This window comes from Heterodontus francisci, chromosome 48 (genome assembly GCF_036365525.1).
Source record: "Heterodontus francisci isolate sHetFra1 chromosome 48, sHetFra1.hap1, whole genome shotgun sequence".
Lineage (NCBI taxonomy): Eukaryota > Metazoa > Chordata > Chondrichthyes > Heterodontiformes > Heterodontidae > Heterodontus > Heterodontus francisci.
The window spans coordinates 4,434,985-4,457,869 of record NC_090418.1 but is presented as its reverse complement, the minus strand read 5'-3'; the positions used below and the strand labels follow the sequence as shown (position 1 = coordinate 4,457,869).

At 45.3% G+C, this 22,885-nt stretch overlaps 1 protein-coding gene across 1 annotated transcript; it reads left to right on the top strand.

Moving 5' to 3' along the window:
• Nucleotides 1-1,384: 1,384 nt before the first annotated feature.
• ache (acetylcholinesterase (Yt blood group)) lies at nucleotides 1,385-21,641 on the top strand. The gene is made up of 3 exons (XM_068024032.1): nucleotides 1,385-2,886; nucleotides 4,300-4,466; nucleotides 21,520-21,641. The coding sequence occupies exons 1-3, from the start codon at nucleotides 1,385-1,387 to the stop codon at nucleotides 21,639-21,641; spliced, it is 1,791 nt and encodes a 596-aa protein (XP_067880133.1).
• Nucleotides 21,642-22,885: the final 1,244 nt, after the last annotated feature.

Sequence of the window (22,885 nt, the reverse complement as noted above, 5' to 3'; positions counted from 1 at the left end):
ATTTCTCTACATTAAATTTCATCTGCCTCATGTCTGCTCACTCCATCAGCGTGCCTGTGTCCTCCTTAAAAGTTTATCACTATCCTCCTCACAATTCACAATACTTCCAAGTTTTGTGTCATCTGCAGGTTTTGAAACTGTGCCTTGCACACCCAAGCCTAGATCATTAAAATAGATTAAGAAAAGCAGGGGAGCTAATACCATTGTAAACTTTCCTTTCAGTCCAAAAAACAACCGTTCACCCCAACTCTCTGTTTCCTGTCACTCAGCCAACTTTGTATCCGTGCTGCCACGAACCCCATTATTCCATTGGCTGCAACTCTGCTGACAAGCCTGTTGTGTGACACTTTATCAAATACATTTTGGAAATCCATCTGCATCAGATCAACCAAATCTCTGTTATCTCATCAAAAAACTCTGTCAAATTAGTTAAACACTATTTTCCCTTAACAAATCATATATCTATCTGTAATATTTGAATCTATGAATAATGTTATTTGTGCAAAAGTAGGGTAATATTCACATGTGGTATAAGTATATATATATGAATTATACATTCAATATACCAGGTAAAATATATGTATTTATGTAGATCTTACTGCACAATATTTGGCCCATTATGTCTGTGTTGACTGTTAAAAGAGTGATCCAAATCGTCCCACTTTTCTGCTCTTTCCCTATAGCCCGTCATTTTTTTCCTTTTCAAGTATATATACAATGCCCTGTTGAACTTTGCCATTGTATCTGTTTCTAACCATCCTTTCAGGTAACTTCACTGGATATATTAAAGGGTGTGGGCTTCTGTAATTGGTTATGTGTATCTGGCCCAGTGTGCAGCTTAACCATTGACAGCTGGCGAGACCCATTAGCAGTGAGGCCACCAAAGCTTTTGAAATTCTGCCAAGTTTCACCATTTACATTTTGGAACACCACCGGTGACAAGTCCAGCACATCCGGCATTGAAAGAAGAGTTATCTCCACCTTTGTAACCTCCTCCAGCCCTGTAACCATCCAAAATATCGGCGTACCTCCAACTCTGGCCTCTTGCACATTCCCTACTCCCTTCGCACCATATTTGGTGGCTGTATTTTCAGCCTTAAATTCTGTAATTCCTTCCCTAAACCTTTCTTCCTCTCTCTCCTCTTTTAAGACGCTTCTCTTTGACTAAGCTTTTAATCACCTGTCCTAATAACTGCTTATGCGGCTCGGTGTCAAATTGTGTCTGCTGTGAAGCACCTTGGGACAGTTTACTGCACTGTAGGTGCGAGATAAATGCACACTGTTGCTGTTGTATGAAGGATTTAATTGTAGACCAGAACGTCAGGAACTATTTTTATTCCTCTCTCATTTTTTTTCTTTCAGTTCTATCATAGCCACAGGAAAAATGAAGACACTTGTTGCCTCTCCACTGGGTGTGCTTCAGTTCTTAATAGTTCTCTGCCACTCACAGCACCATGCTGAACTTCTGGTCAGCACTAAGTTGGGGAAGGTGCTGGGAACAAGAATGCCTGTCCTGTCCAGCTACGTCAGTGCTTTCCTTGGGATACCGTTCGCCGAACCTCCCGTTGGGAACTTGAGGTTCAAGAAACCTGAGGCCAAGTCGCCATGGTCAGGGATCTGGAATGCCTCCTCCTGTCCCAAGAACTGTCAGCAATACGTTGACACTGAGTTCCCTGGATTTCCTGGCTCAGAGATGTGGAACCCAAATAAGGAGATGAGCGAAGACTGTCTGTACCTCAATGTGTGGGTCCCCTCCCCAAGGCCAAAAAATGCAACTGTCATGGTGTGGGTCTATGGAGGTGGTTTCTACAGTGGAGCTTCGACATTGGATGTGTACAATGGGAAATACCTTGCTTACACTGAGAAGGTGGTAGTGGTCTCCATGAACTACAGGGTTGGCGCTTTTGGGTTTCTTGCCCTACATGGAAACCAAGAGGCACCAGGAAATGTTGGGCTTCTGGACCAAAGGCTGGCGTTGCAATGGGTGCAGGAGAACATCCAGTTCTTTGGTGGAAATCCAAAATCGGTGACCATTTTTGGTGAAAGTGCTGGAGGAGCTTCCATCGGCATGCATCTGCTCTCCCCAGGGAGCAGGGACCTCTTCAACAGAGCCATCCTTCAAAGCGGCTCACCAAATTGTCCATGGGCGACCGTCTCTGTAGCTGAAGGTCGCAGGAGGGCAGTTGAATTGGGAAGACTCCTCAATTGCAACATCAACAGCGATGATGAGTTAATTGACTGTCTTCGGACAAAAGAGCCTCAACAACTCATTGACAAGGAGTGGTCTGTCCTTCCCTACAGCGGTCTCTTCCGGTTTTCATTTGTTCCAATCATCGATGGGGACTTCTTCCCAGACTCCCTGGACTCCATGCTGAACTCTGGCAGCTTCAAGAAAACTCAGGTCTTGCTGGGAGTCAACAAGGATGAAGGTTCCTACTTCCTCGTATATGGAGCCCCAGGCTTCAGCAAGGACTCGGAAAGCATCATTACTCGTGAAGACTTCATGGCAGGGGTCAAGCTAAGTGTCCCTCATGCCAGCAACTTGGGGCTGGAAGCTGTTGCCCTTCAGTACACGGACTGGATGGATGAGCACAATGGCATAAAGAACAGAGACGCGATAGCTGACATTGTCGGAGACCACAACGTCGTCTGCCCCTTGATGCACTTTGCCTACAAGTACTCAGAATTTGGCAACGGTATCTACGTGTATTTCTTCAATCATCGAGCCTCCAACTTGGCTTGGCCAGAGTGGATGGGAGTTATCCACGGCTATGAGATTGAATTTGTCTTTGGGTTGCCTCTGGAGCAGCAACTAAACTACACAGAGGAGGAGAAGATGTTGAGCAGAAAGATAATGCACTACTGGTCAACATTCGCGAGAACTGGGTAAGAATAAAACTAGGCAGAAATTCACAGAACAGATGCCATTTTCTTTTAGGAAGAATTGCATTTCTGTAGTGCATTTCATGACTTTGGGATGCCCGCAAGTGCTTTACAGTCAGTGAAGTACAGTCACTATTGTAATGCAGCAGCCAATTCTTATGCACAGCAAGCTCCCACAAACAGCACTTTGATAAATAACCAGATAATCTGTTTTTAATGATGTTGGTTGAGGGATGAATATTGGGCCAGGACACTGGGGAGAACTCCTCTATGCATCTTCAGTTAGTGCAGAAGAATCTTTTGCATCCACCTGAGAAAGCAGACATATTGGTTTAATGTCGCATCCTAAAGACAGAGCCTCTGATAGTGCAGCACTAGGAAGGTCATACTGGAGTATGCACACAACTTTCTGGAGTGGGATTTGAACCAATAGCCTTCTGATATGGAGGCAAGTGTGTCACCCACTGAGCCACAGCTATAGTCGAGCCTTTTTTTTAAGTTCCAGATTATTTTAAATAACTGATTTAGAATTCTCAACTGCTACGGTGGGAGGACTTTTATTCTCCAGACTATTATTCCAGGCTTCTAAATTCCCAGTCCTGTAACATAACCAGCAGCCTTAGTAAGATCAGCTTCACATTAAACCCCAGGTCGACTCAAGGAAAGGCTCTTATTGGTCAGATATGAAGGTGAAATAAGTTTGAGGTGGACTCAGTTCAGTTGAATATGGGGTCTACACTCCACCAGAATCGAGCCATACTTTTACAGTAAGTAAGTGCTAATTTTAACAATTGGTTAACAGACTGGGGTGAAATCTCTCTCTGCCTCTGTACATGATTGTAACAAAGCCACACCCAGGCTGCTGGGCCACAATACCAAGGCTTAGAGGGATAAATTATGAGGGCAGGTTGCCTAAACTTGGCTTGTATTCCCTGGAGGTTTGAGGGGTGAGTTGATCGAGGTGTTTAAAATGATAAAGGGATTTGATAGGGTAAATACGGAGAAATTATTTCCTCTGATGTGGGGAGTGGAAAACAAGAGGGGGTGCAATCTTAAAATTAGAGCTGCAGCATTTAGGAGTGAAATCAGGAAGGATTTTTCCACTCAAAGGGTAGTGGAAATCTAGAACTCGCACTTAAAGAGCCATGGATGTTGTCGATCAGTTGGCACTTTAGCGACTGAGATTGATAGATTTTTGATAGGCAAGGATATCGAGCGATTTGGAGCAAAGGCGGAAAAATGGGATTGTGTTGCAGATCGGACATGATCTGATAGAATGGTGGAACAAGCTCAAGGGGCTGAGTGGCCTCCACCTGTTCCTGTGATCCTATCCCATTAGGTGCCTGCATCTTAAGTACAATACCTGAAGGTCCGTCCAACAAGTATCTGATTTGTGTTCTTTATCTCCCTCTGCAGAAACCCAAATGAGCCTCACACACAAAAAAGAAAATGGCCACCCTTCACCACCAGTGAGCAGAAGTTCATTGACCTCAATGTGGAGTCCATCAAGGTCAATAACGGCCTACGTGTTCAGATGTGTGCCTTCTGGAACCAGTTCCTCCCCAAGCTCCTCAATGCCACAGGTAATGTCTTACCCTCCTTGGTGCAAACAGGTTCTAATCGGTGCGAAAAACCTAGCAATTCACTAAGTTTTATTGATGTTCTCCACCCGCTGTTCTGTCCCTCAGGGTGCTGAGTCCGCTCCGGTGGGTAGACTCGTACCGTGCCCGCCTACCCGTCCGCCCGTCCTGGGCTATCTCTGTGAGCCGAGAGTGGGCCCAATGTCCCCCTGTGCTCAAATAGTAGTTTGGGACTGAGAGCTGATCAGGAGCCTGGGGTTTACTTCAATGGGATTCACCTGAGGTGTTGTAACCTGCAAGGCTATGGACCAGGTGCTGGAAGGTGGAATTAGATTGGGCGGCTAGTTTTCTCGGTAGGCATAGAAACGACAGGCTGAATGGCCTCCTTCTGTGCTGTAATTTTTCTATGGTTCTGGGAGCCTAGAATTTACCTAGTAGGGTTGTGGAGTTGGGTGTTACCACAATAGGATTGGAGTGCTCGCACCATTTGGTTGATGGTACCATTCTTCATGACTAGAATGATACAGCAAAGAAGGAGGCCATTCGGCCCATTGTGTCTGTGCTGGCTCTTTGAAAGAGCTATCCAATTAATCCCACTCCCCTGCTCTTTCCCCACAGCTCTGCAAGTTTCTTACCCCCATTTTAAGTATTCATCTAATTTCCTTTTGAAAGTTACTACATTATCTGCTTCCACCACCCTATCAGCCAAATCATCAGAACGCATTGCATTAAAATAAAATTCTCCCCTGATTCATTTGCCAATGACCTTAAATCTGTGTCCCTCTGGTTATCGACCCTCCTGCCACAGGAAACAGTTTCTCCTTATCCACTCTATCAAAACTCCTCATCATTTTGAACGCCTCAATTAAATCTCCCCTTAACCTTCTCTGCTCTAAGGTGAACAAACCCAGATTCTCCAGTCTCCCATGTCTGAAGTTTGCTCATCTCTGGTATCATTCTGATAAAACTTTGCACCTTCTCAGGCCTTGATATCCTTCCTGAAGTGTGGCACCCGGACTGGGGCAATACTGCAGCTGAGGCTGAATCTTTGATTGAGAAAGGTTTAGTGTAACCTCCTTGCTGTTGCACTCTATGACCGGACGGGCATTCGTTTATAACATGAACTGTGAATATTTATAATGTACAGCTTTGTCTGTATATCCACAGGGTGGTTCACAAAGTGGGGATCCTCAACCTACAAGCTGTCTCACCTGAACATACTTTGTAACTGTACTTCAGCAAGCCTTAGGGAAGGGGAGGAGAGCGTTGTTGTATCACTCTGTTATTCACACAACATTTAAAGCTACAGGGGATTGGCTTCTGTTTGATTTAATAATGGCACAGACTAGTATTGCTGCCCCTTTCAGGACCAGTTGTTGCTTCTGCACATAGCTTACCTGCTGTAGAAACTGATCCTTCACTGGGCAGGAAGGTTCCCCGGGCTCGACTTCTTGTCGAGCTTTGCACCCTCAGCCAGACCAGCAGGTGGTGAGCCTCAGTGCCCTCAGATCAGGGCAGAGGGAACTTAGCTGGCAAGTGTGGGCAGGGGTGTGTGTGGATGTGTGGGATGAGGACAGGATGGAACAGGATGCTCTGCACGTCCTAACAGTTCAATGGCACTCCTTGTTCACACATGAAGAATGGTACCAGAAGTTTGTCGGGGGTGGGGGGGGTAGAGAGGGTTGCCCTTGGTAACAAACCACCACCTTTTGTGGGGGAGAGGGCTAAAAAATTGGATGCAAAAGGGACAGATGATGGGAAGGCATTCCTGCAACTTAAAAATCTTTATTTATTTATCCTAATTATATAAGTTGTTTTAATTTTACATTTTGAGTTAATTTAATCATTGTTCCCTTTTTATTTTAGCATGTGATGGAGAACTTTCTAGCAACGGGACACCTAGTTGTAAGGGGAACAGTTTCTATGTTGTTTTATTTACCCTTCTCTGCTTTTTTGTCCACTAAGCAAAAAGATGCCCTGAGACACATAACATGCACCCATGTAGACCACTGCAAAGTTCAGGGAGGAAAAGGGGACTGTTTATCAGGAGTTTGCCAAAAGAATTACATATCGGGGGCAATTCAGATCTTCCTGCACTCCTTGGCCTTTGTTGGCCTGCCTGACTATGAAATGATGAGTTGAGTTTGAAGGGCTAGGTGGGGTGGGGAGTGGGGCGATTTTTGTAAGCCTACCGCCCTGATTATACATGGAACAGGACATTAGGCAAACGTAAAATTTAAAAATTAAAATTCCCGGGGCCTGCCTAACTGGATTTTCCAGAGACCTTTGCAATGGGTGAACACCCTTCCCGTCCGAAAGAGGTGAGGGAATTATTTCAATGTAGGGCCCAGGAGGAGGTTTTCATGGACGAGTAGGCGGGCCCTGCATGCGCCTGCCCCACCTTATCGGTCCCTGGTGATGAGCAGCCTGACCAATGGTCCTTTAAAGGGCAGCAGGTCACTCCCGAAACAGGCCTAAATATTCTTTTATGTTTCCGCCCCCGCAAAAATACTCTGGTTCCTTTTTTGCATTCCCCCTCCCCTCAACATCCCTCTCCCTCTCTTCCACCTCTGGCCCTGTCTGTTTGGTGAGCCGCTCACCAGCTGTACTAAGATGGCTGCAGCCTCTTGGACCTGCCACACCAGACTAAAATCGAGCCCCGCTCCTGGAGTTTCAGTGCTGCTCCCAGCGAACAAAAACAAGGGCAGGCCATTGGGAGTCACATTGTGGGCAGAAGGTCCACATAAAAGAGAAACATTTCACCCAAATTATTGGCCCTTGTAGCTGGGAGATCACTTCTCAACTCTGTAGCCAGAGGGAGCAAGGCTCCCACTCGCTCCCCACAGCCTGGGTCTAGGCTCACTTTCCTAGCTGGGACTAGTGTGCTGGAGTAGGGGGTGGATGGTGGGGAGCCAAAGCTGAAAAGAGGGACTTTGATGTTAAATCACAGGCCTGGTTTGTGATCTAATCCTTTGCCTTGCTCGTCGAGTTACCCAGAAGGAGCTGAGGTACAACAGACTGCTAGTGTCTTCCCCAGCCTTAGGCAGGGTAAAGAGGGTGGGAAGTACCCAGCCTTCAAATACTATATGTCTGTTCACAGCATATTAAAAAAAAAGTAAGTTTTAAGAAGTTGAGTTGTTTTATAAAATCAAACCACCAGAAAACTCCTGTTAAACTTATAGCACATTTTTTAACCTGCGAACATGCGTAACATACCCTCAAATCTTGGCTGAACTCGTGTTATTTAATTTTGAAACTGCCTTTGTTGCTTCCTTGTTAAACAGCTACAGCTTGATTAATCTTCAAACGGGTGCTACATTAAAATAGTTCTATCATGTGTTACTATAGCCCATTTGCCTGAAACCTTGAAATGTGTCCTTAACTCGGTTGCAGTTTGGGCCCTGAGGGACTGAGCTGTTTCTCAGTGTTGTTCATTAAAAGATTAACTTATCCCTGCTCCCACGAGACTTTGGCCTTCAACTAGGCATCGTTGTATCTCCAAGTTACTTTGCTGCTTAAGAGGTTTCACACTCACAGATAACCTCTAGCAACGCCACTCTCAGTACCAAACCTCACCCATCTGACAAGGCTTGTTGGGAAATTGTGAACACATGGGTGTTATCTTCACCTCCCTACTGTCTGCCTTGCACATCTGTGTGTCAGTCAGTGCCGGGCTCTCTCTCTCCTCTGTCAGAGTTCACCGTGAAATGTGTTGGCATAGTGTTGGCCCAATTCAACACACTTTGGCACCAAATGCTGCGGCTACCTCAGAGAATCAGAAGGTGATTGGCTTGGAAAATAGGAATTTCCCGCAGAGCTGCTTCTCCAATAGGCCAGTTGTACAGCTGCTCTCCTTTGGTTTTAGCTGGAGGTCCAATGGTGGGGCTTGTGGACCCCGTTGAAATGCGGTTTTCTGACCTGCTGACTCATTTATGTTAAAGATCGTGGGAGTGTCAGTGAAGGGAGTGACAACTAAATACTCCCCCAACCCAAATACCACTCTAATGCCAACATTGAACATAATAAGTAGTCATGACTGCTGCTCTGAAATAATTCATAGAATCTGAGAGCTCAAAAGGAGGCCATTCGACCCATCATGCCTTTACGAGCCCTTTGAAAAAGCGATACACGTAGTCTCACACACCTGCTTTTTCCCCACAGCCCTGCAGCTTTTTCCTTCAAGTATTTTATGTAATTCCCCTTTTGAAAGTTACTATTGAATCTGCTTCCACTGCCCTTCAGCAGCACATTCCAGATCACAACAACTTGCTGAGTGTAAAAAAAATTCTCATTTCCCCCTCTGGCTCTTTAGTCAATTACTTTAAATCTGTGTCCTCTTGTTCTCAACCCACCTGCCGATGGAAACAGTAACTCCCCATCTACTCTTATCAAAGTCCTTCATTAACCTTCTCGGCTCTAAAGAGAACATTGCCAGCTTCTCTGGCCTCTCCAAGTCTTGCTATAGAATCATAGAAAGTTTAAGGCACAGAAGGAGGTCACTTGACCCATCATGTCTGTGCTGGCCGAGAAACAATCCACCTATTCTCATCCCACCTTCCAGCATTTGGTCCATAACTCTGCAGCTTACGGCATATCCAGACTCCCTTTGAATGAAATAAAAACAAGAAATGCTGGAACCACTCAGCAGGTCTGGCAGCATCTGTGAAAAGAGAAGCAGAGTTAATGTTTCGGGTCAGTGACCCTTCTTCGGAACTTATTTCCCTGGATCCCATGGGATTTTATTTTTTTAACCAGTTTGCCATGTGGGACCTTGTCAAAAGCCTTGCTAAAATCCATGTAGACCACATCAACTGCACTACCCTCATCAATCCTCCTTGTTACTTCTTCAAAAAATTCGATCAACTTAGTCAGACAAGATCTTCCCTTAACAAATCCATGCTGACTATCCTTGATTAACCTGTTCCTTTCCAAGTGACAGTTTAATCCTGTCTCAGAATAGATTCCAATAATTTGCCCACTACTGAGGTTAGACTGACTGGCCTATAATTATTCAGTCTGTCCTTCACTCCCTTTTTAAACAGAGGTACAACATTAGCAGTTCTCCAATCCTCCAGCACTACACCTGTATCCAGTGAGAGCTGGAAACTGATAGTCAGACCCTCTGCTATTTCCTCTCCTGCTTCTTTTAACAGCCTAGGGTACATTTCATCCAGCCCTGGTGATTTATCAACTTTCAAGGATGCTAATCCCATTAATACTTCCTCTCTCCTTATGTTTATCACATCCAATACTTCACACTCCTCCTCCTTAACTACAATATCTGCATCGTTCCCCCTCTTTTGTGAAGACAGCTGCAAAGTATTCATTAAGAACCATACCAATATCTTCCGCCCCTACACATAGGTTACCTTTTTGGTCTTTTATGGGCCCGACTCTCTCCTTAGTTATCCTCTTACTCTTAATGTATTGATAAAACATCTTTGGGTTCACCTTGATTTTGCTTTCCAATATTCTTTCATGCCCTCTCTTTGCTTTCCTGATTTCCTTTTTGATTTCACCCCTCCACTTTCTATACTCCTCTCGGCTTTCTGTGGTATTGAGTTCTCGGTGTTGGACATAAGCTTTCCTTTTCTGCCTTACTCTGTCGGCTCGTTGACATCCATGGGGCTCTAGATTTGGCTGCGTCACCCTTTTTCTTTGTGGGAACATCTTTACTCTGAACCCTTTGAATCTCCCCTTTGAATGCCGCCCACTGTTCTGACACCTTCAAGTAGCTGTTTCCAGCCCACTTTCGTTAAATCACTCCTCAGTTTAGTAAAATTGGCCTTGCCCCAATTGACTCCTGTTCTATCTCTGTCCTTTTCCATAATAATATTAAAACTGACTGAATTATGATCAGTAGCACCAAAATACTCTCCCACTGCCACTCCTTCCACCTGCCCATCTTCATTTTCTAAAACTAAGTCTAAAACTGCGCCCTGTCTTGTTGGACTTGCTACATACTGGGCAAAAACGTTCTCCTGAATGCACCTCAAGAATTCTGCTCCCTCAATTCCTTTCACACTAAAACTATCCCAGTTAATATTAAGGTAATTAAAATCCCCAACTATTACTGCCCTATTGTTCTTGTACTTCTGAGAGATTTGCCTACATATCTGCTCTTCTATCTCCCTCTGACTGTTTGGTGGGGGAGGGGGGGGGGGGGCGCTGTTGTACACTCCCAGCAGTGTGATTGCCCCTTTTTTTGGTCCTTAGCTCAATCCATACGGCCTCATTTGATGAACCTTCCAACATATCATCCCTCACAGCTGTAATAGTTTCCTTGACCAAAATTGCCACACCCCCTCCTTTCTTATCCCCCTCCCTATGTCATCTGAAAACCCTGTAACCAGGAACGTTGAGCTGCCATTCCTGTCCCTCCTTAAGCCATGTTTCTGTAACATGGATTTTAACTATGATATCATACTGCCACGTGTCTATCTGTGCCCTCAGCTCATGTTTTATTTGCTATACTCCTTGCATTGAAATAGATACCCTTGAGAACTGCCCAACTCTTTTTTTTATTTTCTAATCTTTGTTTCCTCTGTCTTCCAGACTCATCCATTAATTTTGTCCCAACTGAGTCTACCCTCAGGTCCCCATCCCCCTGCCAAACTAGTTTAAACCCTCCCCAATGGCACTAGCAAAATGTCCCGCAAGGAACTCAGTGCCGGTTCTGTTCAGGTGCAACCCCTGCAGCCTGTACAGGTCCCATCTCCCCCAGAGCCGGTCCCAATGTCCCAGGAATCTGAAGCCCTCCCTCCTGCACCATCTTTCCAGCCACACATTCATCTGTCTTATCCTTCTATTTCTATCTGACTTGCGACTGTACTTTTTCATTTTGTCAAGTCCTCTCACTGTATGAAGTCTTCACATCAACTCCCAGAGAACCAGTCAGACTAAGAAATACTGTCCAGGAAACTTGGTTACAAAAATGATTACATAATTAGACTCAATCCCATGAGATGTTTGTATTTGAACTTAATAGCTTGGCCCCACTATCACACAACTGGTTCAGAAAAAATTAACCACTGGTTAAAATTGCATCAAAAATAAACTGCAGCACATTGTGTGTGAAACTGGTTTTTAATATCCAAAATTAGTATGACAATGAAAGAAGTGAAAAGAACAATATTGCTCTGAGGAACATGTTTCATTTCTGTCGTGCATGGTTTATCACAGCAAACCAATCATTCAAAAAACAAAATTCCAGTCGAAGAATTCATCCCAATATCCATTTAACTCCCAAACCAGATTTCCTTGAAAACAGCTAGTCACAGTTTTTCTTTAAATACATTTTGGGAGGCAATGAAAATGATGTTAAAGGGACAGAGATTCCACCGAATTGCCAAATAATTCTCCAGTACAAATGGAGATGCATGGAGCATAGAAGGCTAAGAGGAGATTTAATTGAGTTTTTTAAAATTAAGATTTTATTTCCACTGGGGAATCATTGACGAGGGGTCATCAATTTTAAATTGTCACTAAGAGTGAGGAGTGAGATTAGAAGAAACTGCTTTACGCACCGAGTTATTGGAGCAGGGAATGCTTTGCCACAGGAAGACCCTTGAATTCTTTTACAGGAAAAGTGGGTCAAAGTTGAAGCAGAGAAAGATACAAGACCATCGGGAAGCAGGGTGGTGGGACAGGTTTTTCATTGTTCTAGGAAAAAAATCTAGCACAGGTGCAATGGGCCGAATAGTCATCTTCTGTGCTGTAAATTTCTGCAAATATTGAGGTCTCATATTGCTTCCATTTCCTCCTATGGTTTCTGTTTTAAGGTATCAGTATTGACTCAGTGGGTAGCACTCTTACCTTACATGAGAATGTCATGGGTTCAAGTCCCACCCTAGAGACTTGAGCATATAATGCAGACCAGCACTCCCAGTGCAGAACAGAGGGAGTGCTGCACTGTCAGAGATCTGACCTTTCCGTTGAAATGTTAAACTCAGTCCCTGCCTACCCTCTCAGGTGGATGTAAAAGATCCCATGGCACTATTTTGAAGAACAGGGGAGTTCTCCCCGGTGTCCTCGTTACTATTTATCCCTCAACCAACATCACAAAAACAGATTATCTGTTCATTGTCACATGATGCAAGTTGAGTTGCCGCGTTTCATAGATTACAACAGTGACTACACTTCAAAAAGCATTTTATTGGTGTAAAGCACTTTGGGACTTCCTGAAGTTATAAAAGATGCTATAGAAATATAAGTTCTTTCTTTTTCATCAGCTTCGGAGCTGAATTACTGTGTTCTATTGCCTAATACGATATTCGGGAAAATCTTGCAAATTTAAAGGTTCTGCAAAGCTCACTGACTGACGTCCGCACCCAACCTCCAGCAAAGCACAAGTTCACAATAAATGTGACAGCGACACGGAGTAACTAAGCTTCTAGATCATTCTCTGTTTTAGTATATCAAAATGACTATTCAATCTTGGAGCTAAATTTCCTCATCCCAACATCCCATCTTCAGGATGTTAGGACAAGGGGAAAGTGGATTAACAATGAAAAAATCAGAGTTGCAGTAAAAAAAATTGCATTCTTTCAGAAACAACCCTTTGAAGCCTTTGGTTGTGAAAATATCAGAGACGGGGTAAAGAGGCTGTTTGAGAGTCAAAAACCAGCCAATCAAGTGTGAAGGTTCTGCTCACGTACTGATTGGCTGGTAAGGCGCTGTGAGAATGGCAGGAGTGTGGTGGGGGGGGGGGTGGGGGGCAGGGTGGTAGGAGATCATGTTACGGAAAATCCAGAAATACGTCTAACCCGTTGGTAACCGGTAATGCGTAGCAATCGAACAGGGCGAGACCACAGGCACCTTGGCCGAGGAGGATGACGTATGAAAGATCATGAACAATGGAGTAGAAGAATTCAGAGCAGGCGGTGAACTGACTGCACACACACACACACACACACACACTGGTATTCCTTTCCCACATGCTCACTGACAGAAGTAAGAACTTGATTTTACAACCTCAGAACTTCCCAAAGTGCTTTCATAGCAAATAAAATACCTGTTCAGAAGTGTAGTCACAATTGTAATTTTAGTTTAGAGATACAGCACTGAAACAGGCCCTTCGGCCCACCGAGTCTGTGCTGACCATCAACCACCCATTTATACTAATCCTACACTAATTCCATATTCCTACCAGATCCCCACCTGTCCCTATATTTCCCTACCACCTACCTATACTAGGGGCAATTTATAATGGCCAATTTACTTGTCAACCTGCAAGTCTTTTGGCTGTGGGAGGAAACCGGAGCACCCGAACCCACGCAGACACAGGGAGAACTTGCAAACTCCACACAGGCAGTACCCAGAATTGAACCCGGGTCGCTGGAGCTGTGAGACTGCGGTGCTAACCACTGCGCCGCCCCCCACTGCGGCAGCCAGTATCCACAGACAGTATAGGGCAATCCCCAGCATGAGTATCAGTTCAAGATTGGAATTCAAAACTGGGACATGCGGTTGAAATCCCAGTCATCCAGCTTCATTATTGAGCTTGTCCTGTGGGAAGAATTGGACAATAAAATTCCCATGCAGAAAATGGTACGGTAAGCTTCCTTGACCTGTTTAGTTTGACCTCCTTTGGATTATTTCCCCATCTGTTCTTCATTTTAAAAGTTATATATTTTTTTTATTCATTGGATGTGGGCGTCGCTGTCTAGACCAGCATTTATTGTCCATCCCTAATTGCCCTTGAGAAGGTGGTGGTGAGTTGCCTTCTTGAACCGCTGCAGTCCATGTGGGGTCGGTACACCCACAGTTTAGTTTAGTTTAGTTTAGAGATACAGCACTGAAACAGGCCCTTTGGCCCACCGAGTCTGTGCCGACCATCAACCACCCATTTTATACTAATCCTACACTAATCCCATATTCCTACCACATCCCCACCTGTTCCTATATTTCCCTACCACCTACCTATACTAGGGGCAATTTATAATGGCCAATTTACCTACCAACCTGCAAGTCTTTTGGCTGTGGGAGGAAACTGGAGCACCCGGAGAAAACCCACACAGACACAGGGAGAACTTGCAAACTCCACACAGGCAGTACTCAGAATTGAACCTGGGTCGCTGGAGCTGTGAGTTTGCGGTGCTAACCACTGTGCCGCCCAAAGGGAGTTCCAGGATTTTGACCCAGTGACAGTGAAGGAACGGTGATATAATTCCAAGTCAGGGGCGATATAATTCCAAGTCAGGATGGTGTATGACTTGGAGAGGAACGTGCAGGTGGTGATGTTCCCATGCATTTGCTGCCCTTGTCCTTCTCGTTGGTAGAGGTCGCGGGTTTGGAAGGTGCTAAGGAGCCTTGGTGCATTGCTGCAATGCATCTTGTAGATGGTACACACTGCTAACACTGTGCGTCGGTGGTGGAGGGAGTGAATGTTTGTGGATGGGGTGTCAATCAAGGGAGGGGGGCTGGTTGGAGAGGTTAAGATGCAAAATAAGAATGCACCATTGCGCTAGTAAAGGAACAGCAGCAGCTAAGAAATGAGTAATTCATGGTTGTTTTACTGAAAGGAGAAAGCATGCATAGGGAGATCCCACCGGATCAAGGCAGGATGCGGGCTAGTGCTTATGATTCCCCACTTGGTAACGTTTCCCCTTCAACTATGGGGCAGATGTGGCAAAAAGACCAAAAACTCTCAATGACGTGATGCTTTGGCCTAACTACAATGTTACAAGAAGATCGACATGAATTCAAACAGCGGGTGGAAATTGAGGACAGTTGTCACTAGGGGGTAGTGTGGGGGAAGGATAGGAAAGGAAGCCAAGAGTGCAAGGCTGTGGAGCTGGAGGGGGAGAAGTGCAGCAGGGCAGTTCGATGTTGGCTTGTAATCTGTTGAGGTTCAGAGATGATGGGACGATCGGTCAGGATGTTTAAAATTCTAAAGACATTTGATAGGGTAGAAACAGAGAAACTATTTCCTCTAGTGGGGAATCAAGAATGAGGGAACATAACTTTAAAATTAGAGCCAGGCTGTTGAGGATTGATGTCAGGAAGCACTTCTTCACGCAAAGGGTACTGGAAATTTGAAACTCTCGCGCCCCCAAAAAGCTGTTGAGGCTGGCATTCAGTTGGAGCGTCCCAGACCGAGATCGATTGATTTTTTATTCGGTAAGGGTGTTGCGGGATGTGGAGCAAAGGTGGGTAAATAGGGTTGAGCTGCAAATCAGCCATGTTCGAATTGAATGACAGAGCAGGCTCCAGAAACTCCTGGTTGGTTCTTGGGTTGCAGTGGCAGACAGCTAGATTGCAATGTGGAGCTGGAGACAAATCAAGACGGTGTGCAGAGGGACCCGAAAAAGGACAAGGATTTGTTGATAATGCAAAGACAGGGTGAATTGAGTGGGCAGCGATGATGGATGTTGTGGCAATTCGTCCAGCTAGTATTTCGGCTTCTGAATGGTTTGAAGTTTCTCTTGGGAAGCCAGTGAGGAGAGGATGCGAGGAAGAAATAATGAATGTGTAATTCTGTAGCATCTTAAAGTGCTTCACAATCAATGAATCACTTTTTGAAGCATAGATATTGTTAGTAGGTTGTGACTTCTTGCCCCGTTTCCAAGCCTTGAGCTGAAAATCCAGGCCAGCACGCCCGGTGCAGTACTGTGGGAATGCAGCACTGTTTGAAGCACCATCTTTCAGATGAGATGTTAAACTGAGGCCCCATCTGCAGACATAAAAGCTCCCACTGCTACTATTTTGAAGAGCAGGGGAAGTTCTCCCCATTGTTCTGGCCAATATTTATCCCTCAAACAACATCACTAAAAAGATTGTCTACTCAGTATCTCATAGCTGTTTGTGGGAGCTTGCTGTGCACAAACTGGCTGTCACATTTCCTACAACTGCACTACACTTCATAAAGTAATTAATTGGCAGTGCTGTGTTTTGGGACAATCTGCGGATGTGAAAGATGCTACAGAAATGCACGTCTTTCTTTCTGGTCAGCACCAATTCCGAATCCAACGTGGAACCTTCTGGGTTTATATATTTCAGTATTGTGCCTCCACTCAGTCTTACGAGGAAAGGCTGAGGGACTTGAGGTTGTTTTCGTTAGAGAGAAGGAGGAGGAGAGGTGACTTAATAGAGACATATAAGATAATCAGAGGGTTAGATAGGGTGGATAGTGAGAGTCTTTTTCCTCGGATGGTGATGGCAAACACGAGGGGACATAGCTTTAAGTTGAGGGGTGAAAGATATAGGACAGATGTCAGAGGTAGTTTCTTTACTCAGAGAGTAGTAGGGGCGTGGAATGCCCTGCCTGCAACAGTAGTAGACTCGCCAACTTTAAGGGCATTTAAGTGGTCATTGGATAGACATATGGATGAAAATGGAATAGTGTAGGTCAGATGGTTTCACAGGTCGGCGCAACATCGAGGGCCGAAGGGCCTGTACTGCGCTGTAATGTTCTAATTCTAATTCAGTCATTTAGGTGACGCGCCCCCAAGTTTATTCGCACTGACTCCAGTACGTCAGCTACACTTTCGGCAAGTTTGACCAGGTTCCCACTAGTCTCCAAGGGCTTGAAGCACTAGGAAGTGGAAGGGCATTAGTTTTTGTCATTACCAGAGAGGTGACTGTCGTCATGACCCGTTCAGTTAGATAGTGTAGAAACAAGAAGGCCCAAGTGGTTTCCCTCCACTGAGCAACTCATATCTGAGAGGTTCACAGAAGGTGTTAATTGCAGCCCATCCTGAGCGTGTTAGCAGTGCTGACAATTCCTGGCCCAGTTTGCTTCATTAATAACAGGCGCAGATCTGGGCCAATGTAGGGAATGTATCAATTCCAGTGGTGCAAACGAAACATTTTAAGGAAGTGGAATTTAAATGGTGGATCAACGAGGGAGGACAAAATTTCCAATCGCCGCCGGGCAAAGCTCAAGTGATCATCTCACCCCAATAGCAACCTCGATGAAAAGTGAAATGCCACCCATAACAATGAAGGGAAGTGTGAAGACTTGAGGCCATGTCCATCACTGCTGCACCAAGTAGATGTCCTTGGCAGATCTGAAGTTGATCCTGGGAAGATTCTTCCCCACATCTTAGAATGAGGCAGCATAGACTCTTCGGGCTGAATGGCCTCCTTCTGTGCTATATTATTCTACGATTCTATTTGTTTTCTCATGCACACTCTGACTTTGTTTTGCCCTGTCTGCGTTTCTCTCCATTCTGTCCCTCACATGTTCCCCCACTCTTTGTCTTTGCTAGTTTCCTTTCTCTTGCATGTTTTTCTCCCATTCTCAATCCTTTTTTTTTTCCACAGTTTCTATCACACTCATTTTCTTTTTTGTGCTCCACTTTCTCATTGTTTTTCTTTCATTCTCTTTTTCCCTTTCACTCAGTTATTCTCTCATTCTGTTTTATTTTCCCTTTATGTGTTCAGCATCTTTCCTTTTCCCCCCTCACATGATCAGAACTTCATTCCAATTTTTAAAAAACACTAGCTTTTTTGTTAGAAAGTTATTTTATTTGTATTTTTCATTCTTCTACACAGCTCTGGTAAATCACTGTGGCATCGTGCTTCATTTTTGAGTTATGCAATTGTACAATTTATTTTATTACCTGTTAAATACACATCTGATTTTCTGCTCTGATAGTTCACGTGTCTTTGTATGTTCTCCAGTTCCTGCATGTGTAAATATTGTCAATAAAACCATGCCTGCAAACCCTCTGGGTAACCTGTACATCGCATCCTAGCTTCAGTCTTTCCATATTTAATAATGGTCCTTTTGCAATGTTTAAATATGTCTGAGAGCAGCCCAGCAGCAGTGGGGGGACAGGGTTAAGCAGATCTTCCTGTTGTGATACAGATCTGCAAAAATCAGAAAGAGCCAGAGGAACACTACACTATGTTCGGGGGAGGTTAATGAGAGGGGTTCAGGCAGCATAACGGGACACACAGCTAGAAAGAGAGGGAGAAAAATCTTCATACAGGATACCCACTCCTATTTGCTGATCCCTGCTGAAGAGGATGCATGAACTTTAGGATCGAACTTAACTCTGATTTCCCCTCCCCCTGGCAGTACTCAGTGCTCAGTTGGGGGGGGGGGGGGGGGTGGTCAATGTACTTCAGTGGGTCTGTGACAGAAGTCATAGCTTTAATCCCCACTCCAGAGATTTGAGCACATAATCTAGGCCAGCACTCGCAGTGCTGCACTGTTAAGATTTGCCTTCTTCCGGATCGAGGCCCCCTCTTGGGTGGATGTAAAAGATCACATGGCCACTACTTCAAAGAAGAGCAGGGGAATTCTCCTAGGTGTCCTGGGGCCAATATTTATCCTCCAAACATCAGCACGTAGAGATTATCCGGTCATTATCACTTTGGTGGTTATGGGGTCTTGCTTTATACACAAATTGGCTGCTGCGTTTCCTACTGTGCAACCGTGACTTTACTTCAAGAAGCATTTCATTGGCTATAAAGCACTTCAGGATGTCCTGAGGTTGTGACGGGCGCTATAGAAATGTACATCTCTTTCCTGTGCACTAAAACTGGTCTTATGGCGACTCATAGAATCAGAAATATATGGTTCGGGTTATTTGCCTTATTGTCTCTGTGCCTTCTGAAAAAGAGCTAGCCAGCCTAATCCCACTTTCCCGCTCTTTGTCCATAGCCCCATAGGTTACAGCACTTCAAGTGCCTATCCAAGTATATTCGAAATGCAATGAGGATTTCTGCCTCTACCACTGTTTCAGACAGTAAGTTGCAGACCCCCACCACCATCTGGGTGAAAAAGTTTCTTCTCTATTCCCCCTATCCTTTTACCAATTACTTTAAATCTATGCCCCCTGGTTAGTCACCATTCTGCAAAGGAAATTAGGTCCTTCCTCTCCACTCTGCCTTGGCTCCTCAAATTTTATACACCTTAATTAAATATCCAACACAGCCTCCTCTGTTTCAAGGAAAACAACCCTAGCCGATCCAATCTTTCTACATAGCTAAAACTCATCAGTCCTGGCAACATCCTCATAAATCTCTGTACCCCTTCCACTGTGATCACATTATTCCTGTAATTTTCTGACCAGAACTGTATGCAGTACTCTAGCTGTGACCTAACTAGTGTTCTGCACAGTTGTAGCAGAACCTCCCCACCCTTATATTCTATGTCTTGGCTCAAAAAGGAAAGTATCCCGTATGCTTCTTAATTACTTGGAGGAGGGAAGAAATGGCACAGAGAAAGTTGTCATTCAACAGACTTCCTGGACAGAAATGACATCTCTTTGAAGAAATTGTGACATTTATCAGAGCCAGACAGAGAATACAGTGACATAACTAGGAGTGGGATCCAAGGGCAGGGGATAATGAGGTGAGGCCTGAGAAATTCTGGGGGTTGGACAGGGTGAGGTCAGCGCAATTTTAAGCCTGGTTCTTGTTTATATGCCTCTCAGCAGCCAGCTTGAAGTGGGTGAGGAACAGGCGACGGGTGAGGGGAGTGGCATCTCAAACGACAGGAGACTTTGGTCAAACAGGCAGTTGTGAGAAGAGGTGTGGGGTGGGAGGGGGCTCACTAGTGGAAGTGGGGAAAACACCCCCAAGCTTCCCTTGTGCGGCCTGGAGCATCGCTTTAAACTGCTGCTTCTGGTCATGGAGCCTGTTCCCGCTCTGATCAGGTCAGAGTTCAAATAGCAGTCAGCGACCCCCATGACATCAGTCCCTGATCTGCATATTTAAAGGACTCACACAGTTTGAGGCTGTATCCTTCTCCATTGTCTGGGAAGAGCCAGTTAAAATGGATGCCACCTGGACATTGGGGTTTAAGTCACCCGGCTGGTTTTCAGTGCTGCCAGTCAGGTGGATCAAGTCCATCTGCACAGTGGCGCAGTGGTTAGCACCGCAGCCTCACAGCTACAGGGACCCGGGTTCAATTCTGGGTACTGCCTGTGCAGAGTTTGCAAGTTCTCCCTGTGACTGTGTGGGTTTTCGCCGGGTGCTCCGGTTTCCTCCCACAGCCAAAGACATGCAGGTTGATAGGTAAATTGGCCATTGTAAATTGCCCCTAGTATAGGTAGGTGGTAGGGGGATATAGGGACAGATGGGGATGTGGTAGGAATATGGGATTAGTGTAGGATTAGTATAAATGGATGGTTGTTGGTCGGCACAGACTCGGTGGGCCGAAGGGCCTGTTTCAGTGCTGTATCTCGAAATAAATTTTAAAAAATAAGTCACCCTCTGTAGAATGCGTTAAAACAAATTATTTAGGATTGGTAGCATTGCTGTCCCAGGTTCAAAACCTGTAGCTCTGAGCACAGGATCAAGGCTGAGTCTCCCGTGCAGTTGGTGTTGTGGACAAGTGAGATTCAACAAATCCTCTGTCAGCCATGCTCACTGGGTAGTGCGCTCTCACCTCTGGCTCAGAAGGTTGTGGATTCAAGTTCCTCTCCAGAGACTCGAGTATCAAATCTAGGTTGACCCTCCCAGTGCAGTAACGAGGGTGTGCTGCACTGTCAGAGGTGCCTTGTCAGCCGAGATGTTAAACGGAGGCCTGGTCAGTCCTCCCAGGTGGATATAAAAGATCCCACGGCCACTATTCACAGATCAGGGGAGATCTCCTCGGTGTCCTGGTCAAAACTAAAAAAACAGATTACCTGGTCATTATCACTGCATTGCTGTTTATGGGAGCTTGCTGTGCACAAATTGGCTGCCTTGGTTCCTACATTACAACAGTGACTATACTTCAAAACTACTTAGAACATAACAGCGTAGCACAGGCCCTTCGGCCCTCGTTGGCTGTAAAGTGTTATTCTATATATAAACCACCCAAATCTCACTCCAGCTTGTAACTCACTCCCGAGTGTGTTATTCTACATATAAACCACCTGAATCTCGATTAGCTTCCAGCTTGTAATTCACTTCTAGATATCCGCTATTCTATATATAAAACCCCCGAATCCGTGATTAGATTATGTGCTGAAGTCTCTGGAGTGGGACTCAAACCCCTGACCTTCTAAGAGGTGAGGGTGCTGATTGACATCTGTGTAGGTGAGGGCAATGTCATGGCAGAGCAGCTACATTAAGCAGGAAACGTGTGACTCACCTTCTCTTCCTTCCCTTCCAGAAACCATCGATGAGGCTGAACGTCAGTGGAAGATGGAGTTCCATCGGTGGAGCTCCTACATGATGCACTGGAAGAACCAGTTTGACCATTACAGCAGGCAGGAGCGATGTGCCGACCTGTGACCCCTGCACTCCAGGTTGTGCGGTGAGGCAGAGAGTGGAGTCCGAAATTGACCATACACCCAGTCTAGTTCCCAGTGACACTGCATGACCCTCTGTGCCCATAAAATGTTGCCAGCGTGATTGCCATCTAATGGTGCTCCTCCCCTTTCCTGGGGTTGGTCATCCACCTTGCTTCAGTCATGCAAATCTCACCATCGCCCATAAACCTTTGTTTACCCCTTGTGTGAATAAGTGTTCAGCACGTGAGCAAGTGTGTAAATTTCCAAAGGCATTTTTCCTTCTCCGCTCCCCTCCCCCACCCACAGTCGCTCCTATCCCCTCACCCACTCACTCACTCTGTTGATTAATCCATGGGGAACTCTCTGTGTGCATGACCTGCAGATGAGACTTCGACAGTACCACCTAAGCCAGTGCATCAGCCCAGTCACCGTAAACAGGATGCCCGACCACCGGGAATGATGGGCCCTTTGCGTATTGTAGCCAAGGCCAATTTGCAGAGCAGGGAGAATGACATCCACAGCAGCAAGTTGCATTCACAGAATGTGGAGCAATGTCCCAAGCCACTTTGAAGTAGCATAGTCCAACACAAATGGAGCCAAGCCACATAAGGAGATATCAGGACAAGAGACTATGCTTGGTCAAAAAGGTAAGTTTTTAAGGACAGTATCTAACCTACTTGGCAGACACTGGGCACTTGCCAGCACTGGAATCCTTCCTGATGAGCTCAAAAAATTTAGTAAACAAACTCTCCAGCCCCACTGTGGCGTTTTTGACAGTCAGCTGAGCTACTTAGTGACTGATAAATCTCTCACTGCATTCCTGGCTTATTTAAGTTTAAATCGCTGTAAAAGATGGGCCATAGCACTCTTACCTCGAAGTTAGAAGGTTGTGGGTTTAAGTCCCACTCCTGAGACTTGAACCCATAATCCAGGCTGACATCCCACTGTAGATCAAAGGAAGTGCTGCACAGCTGGAGGTGCTGTTTTATCAGATGAGATGTCAAACCGAGGCCCCATCTGCTCTCTCAAGTAAAAAATCCCACGGCCACTATTTTGAAGAGTAGGGGAGTTCTCCCCTGTGTCCTCGCCAATATTTACCCTCAACCAAGATCACTTAAGAGAGATTATCTGGTCTTTAGCACAGTGCTGTTTGTGGGAGCTTGCTGTGTGTGAATTTGGCTGCATTTTCTAAATTACAAGTGACAACATTTCAAAAGTACTTCATTGGTTGTAAAGCGCTTTGGG

Excerpts from the sequence above, each read along its gene's own strand:
- ache (XM_068024032.1), top strand. The coding sequence starts at position 1,385 with ATGAAGACACTTGTTGCCTCTCCACTGGGTGTGCTTCAGTTCTTAATA. Across the intron at positions 2,887-4,299 it reads TCAACATTCGCGAGAACTGG|AAACCCAAATGAGCCTCACA; the intron begins GTAAGAATAAAA and ends CTCCCTCTGCAG. Across the intron at positions 4,467-21,519 it reads CAAGCTCCTCAATGCCACAG|AAACCATCGATGAGGCTGAA; the intron begins GTAATGTCTTAC and ends CTTCCCTTCCAG.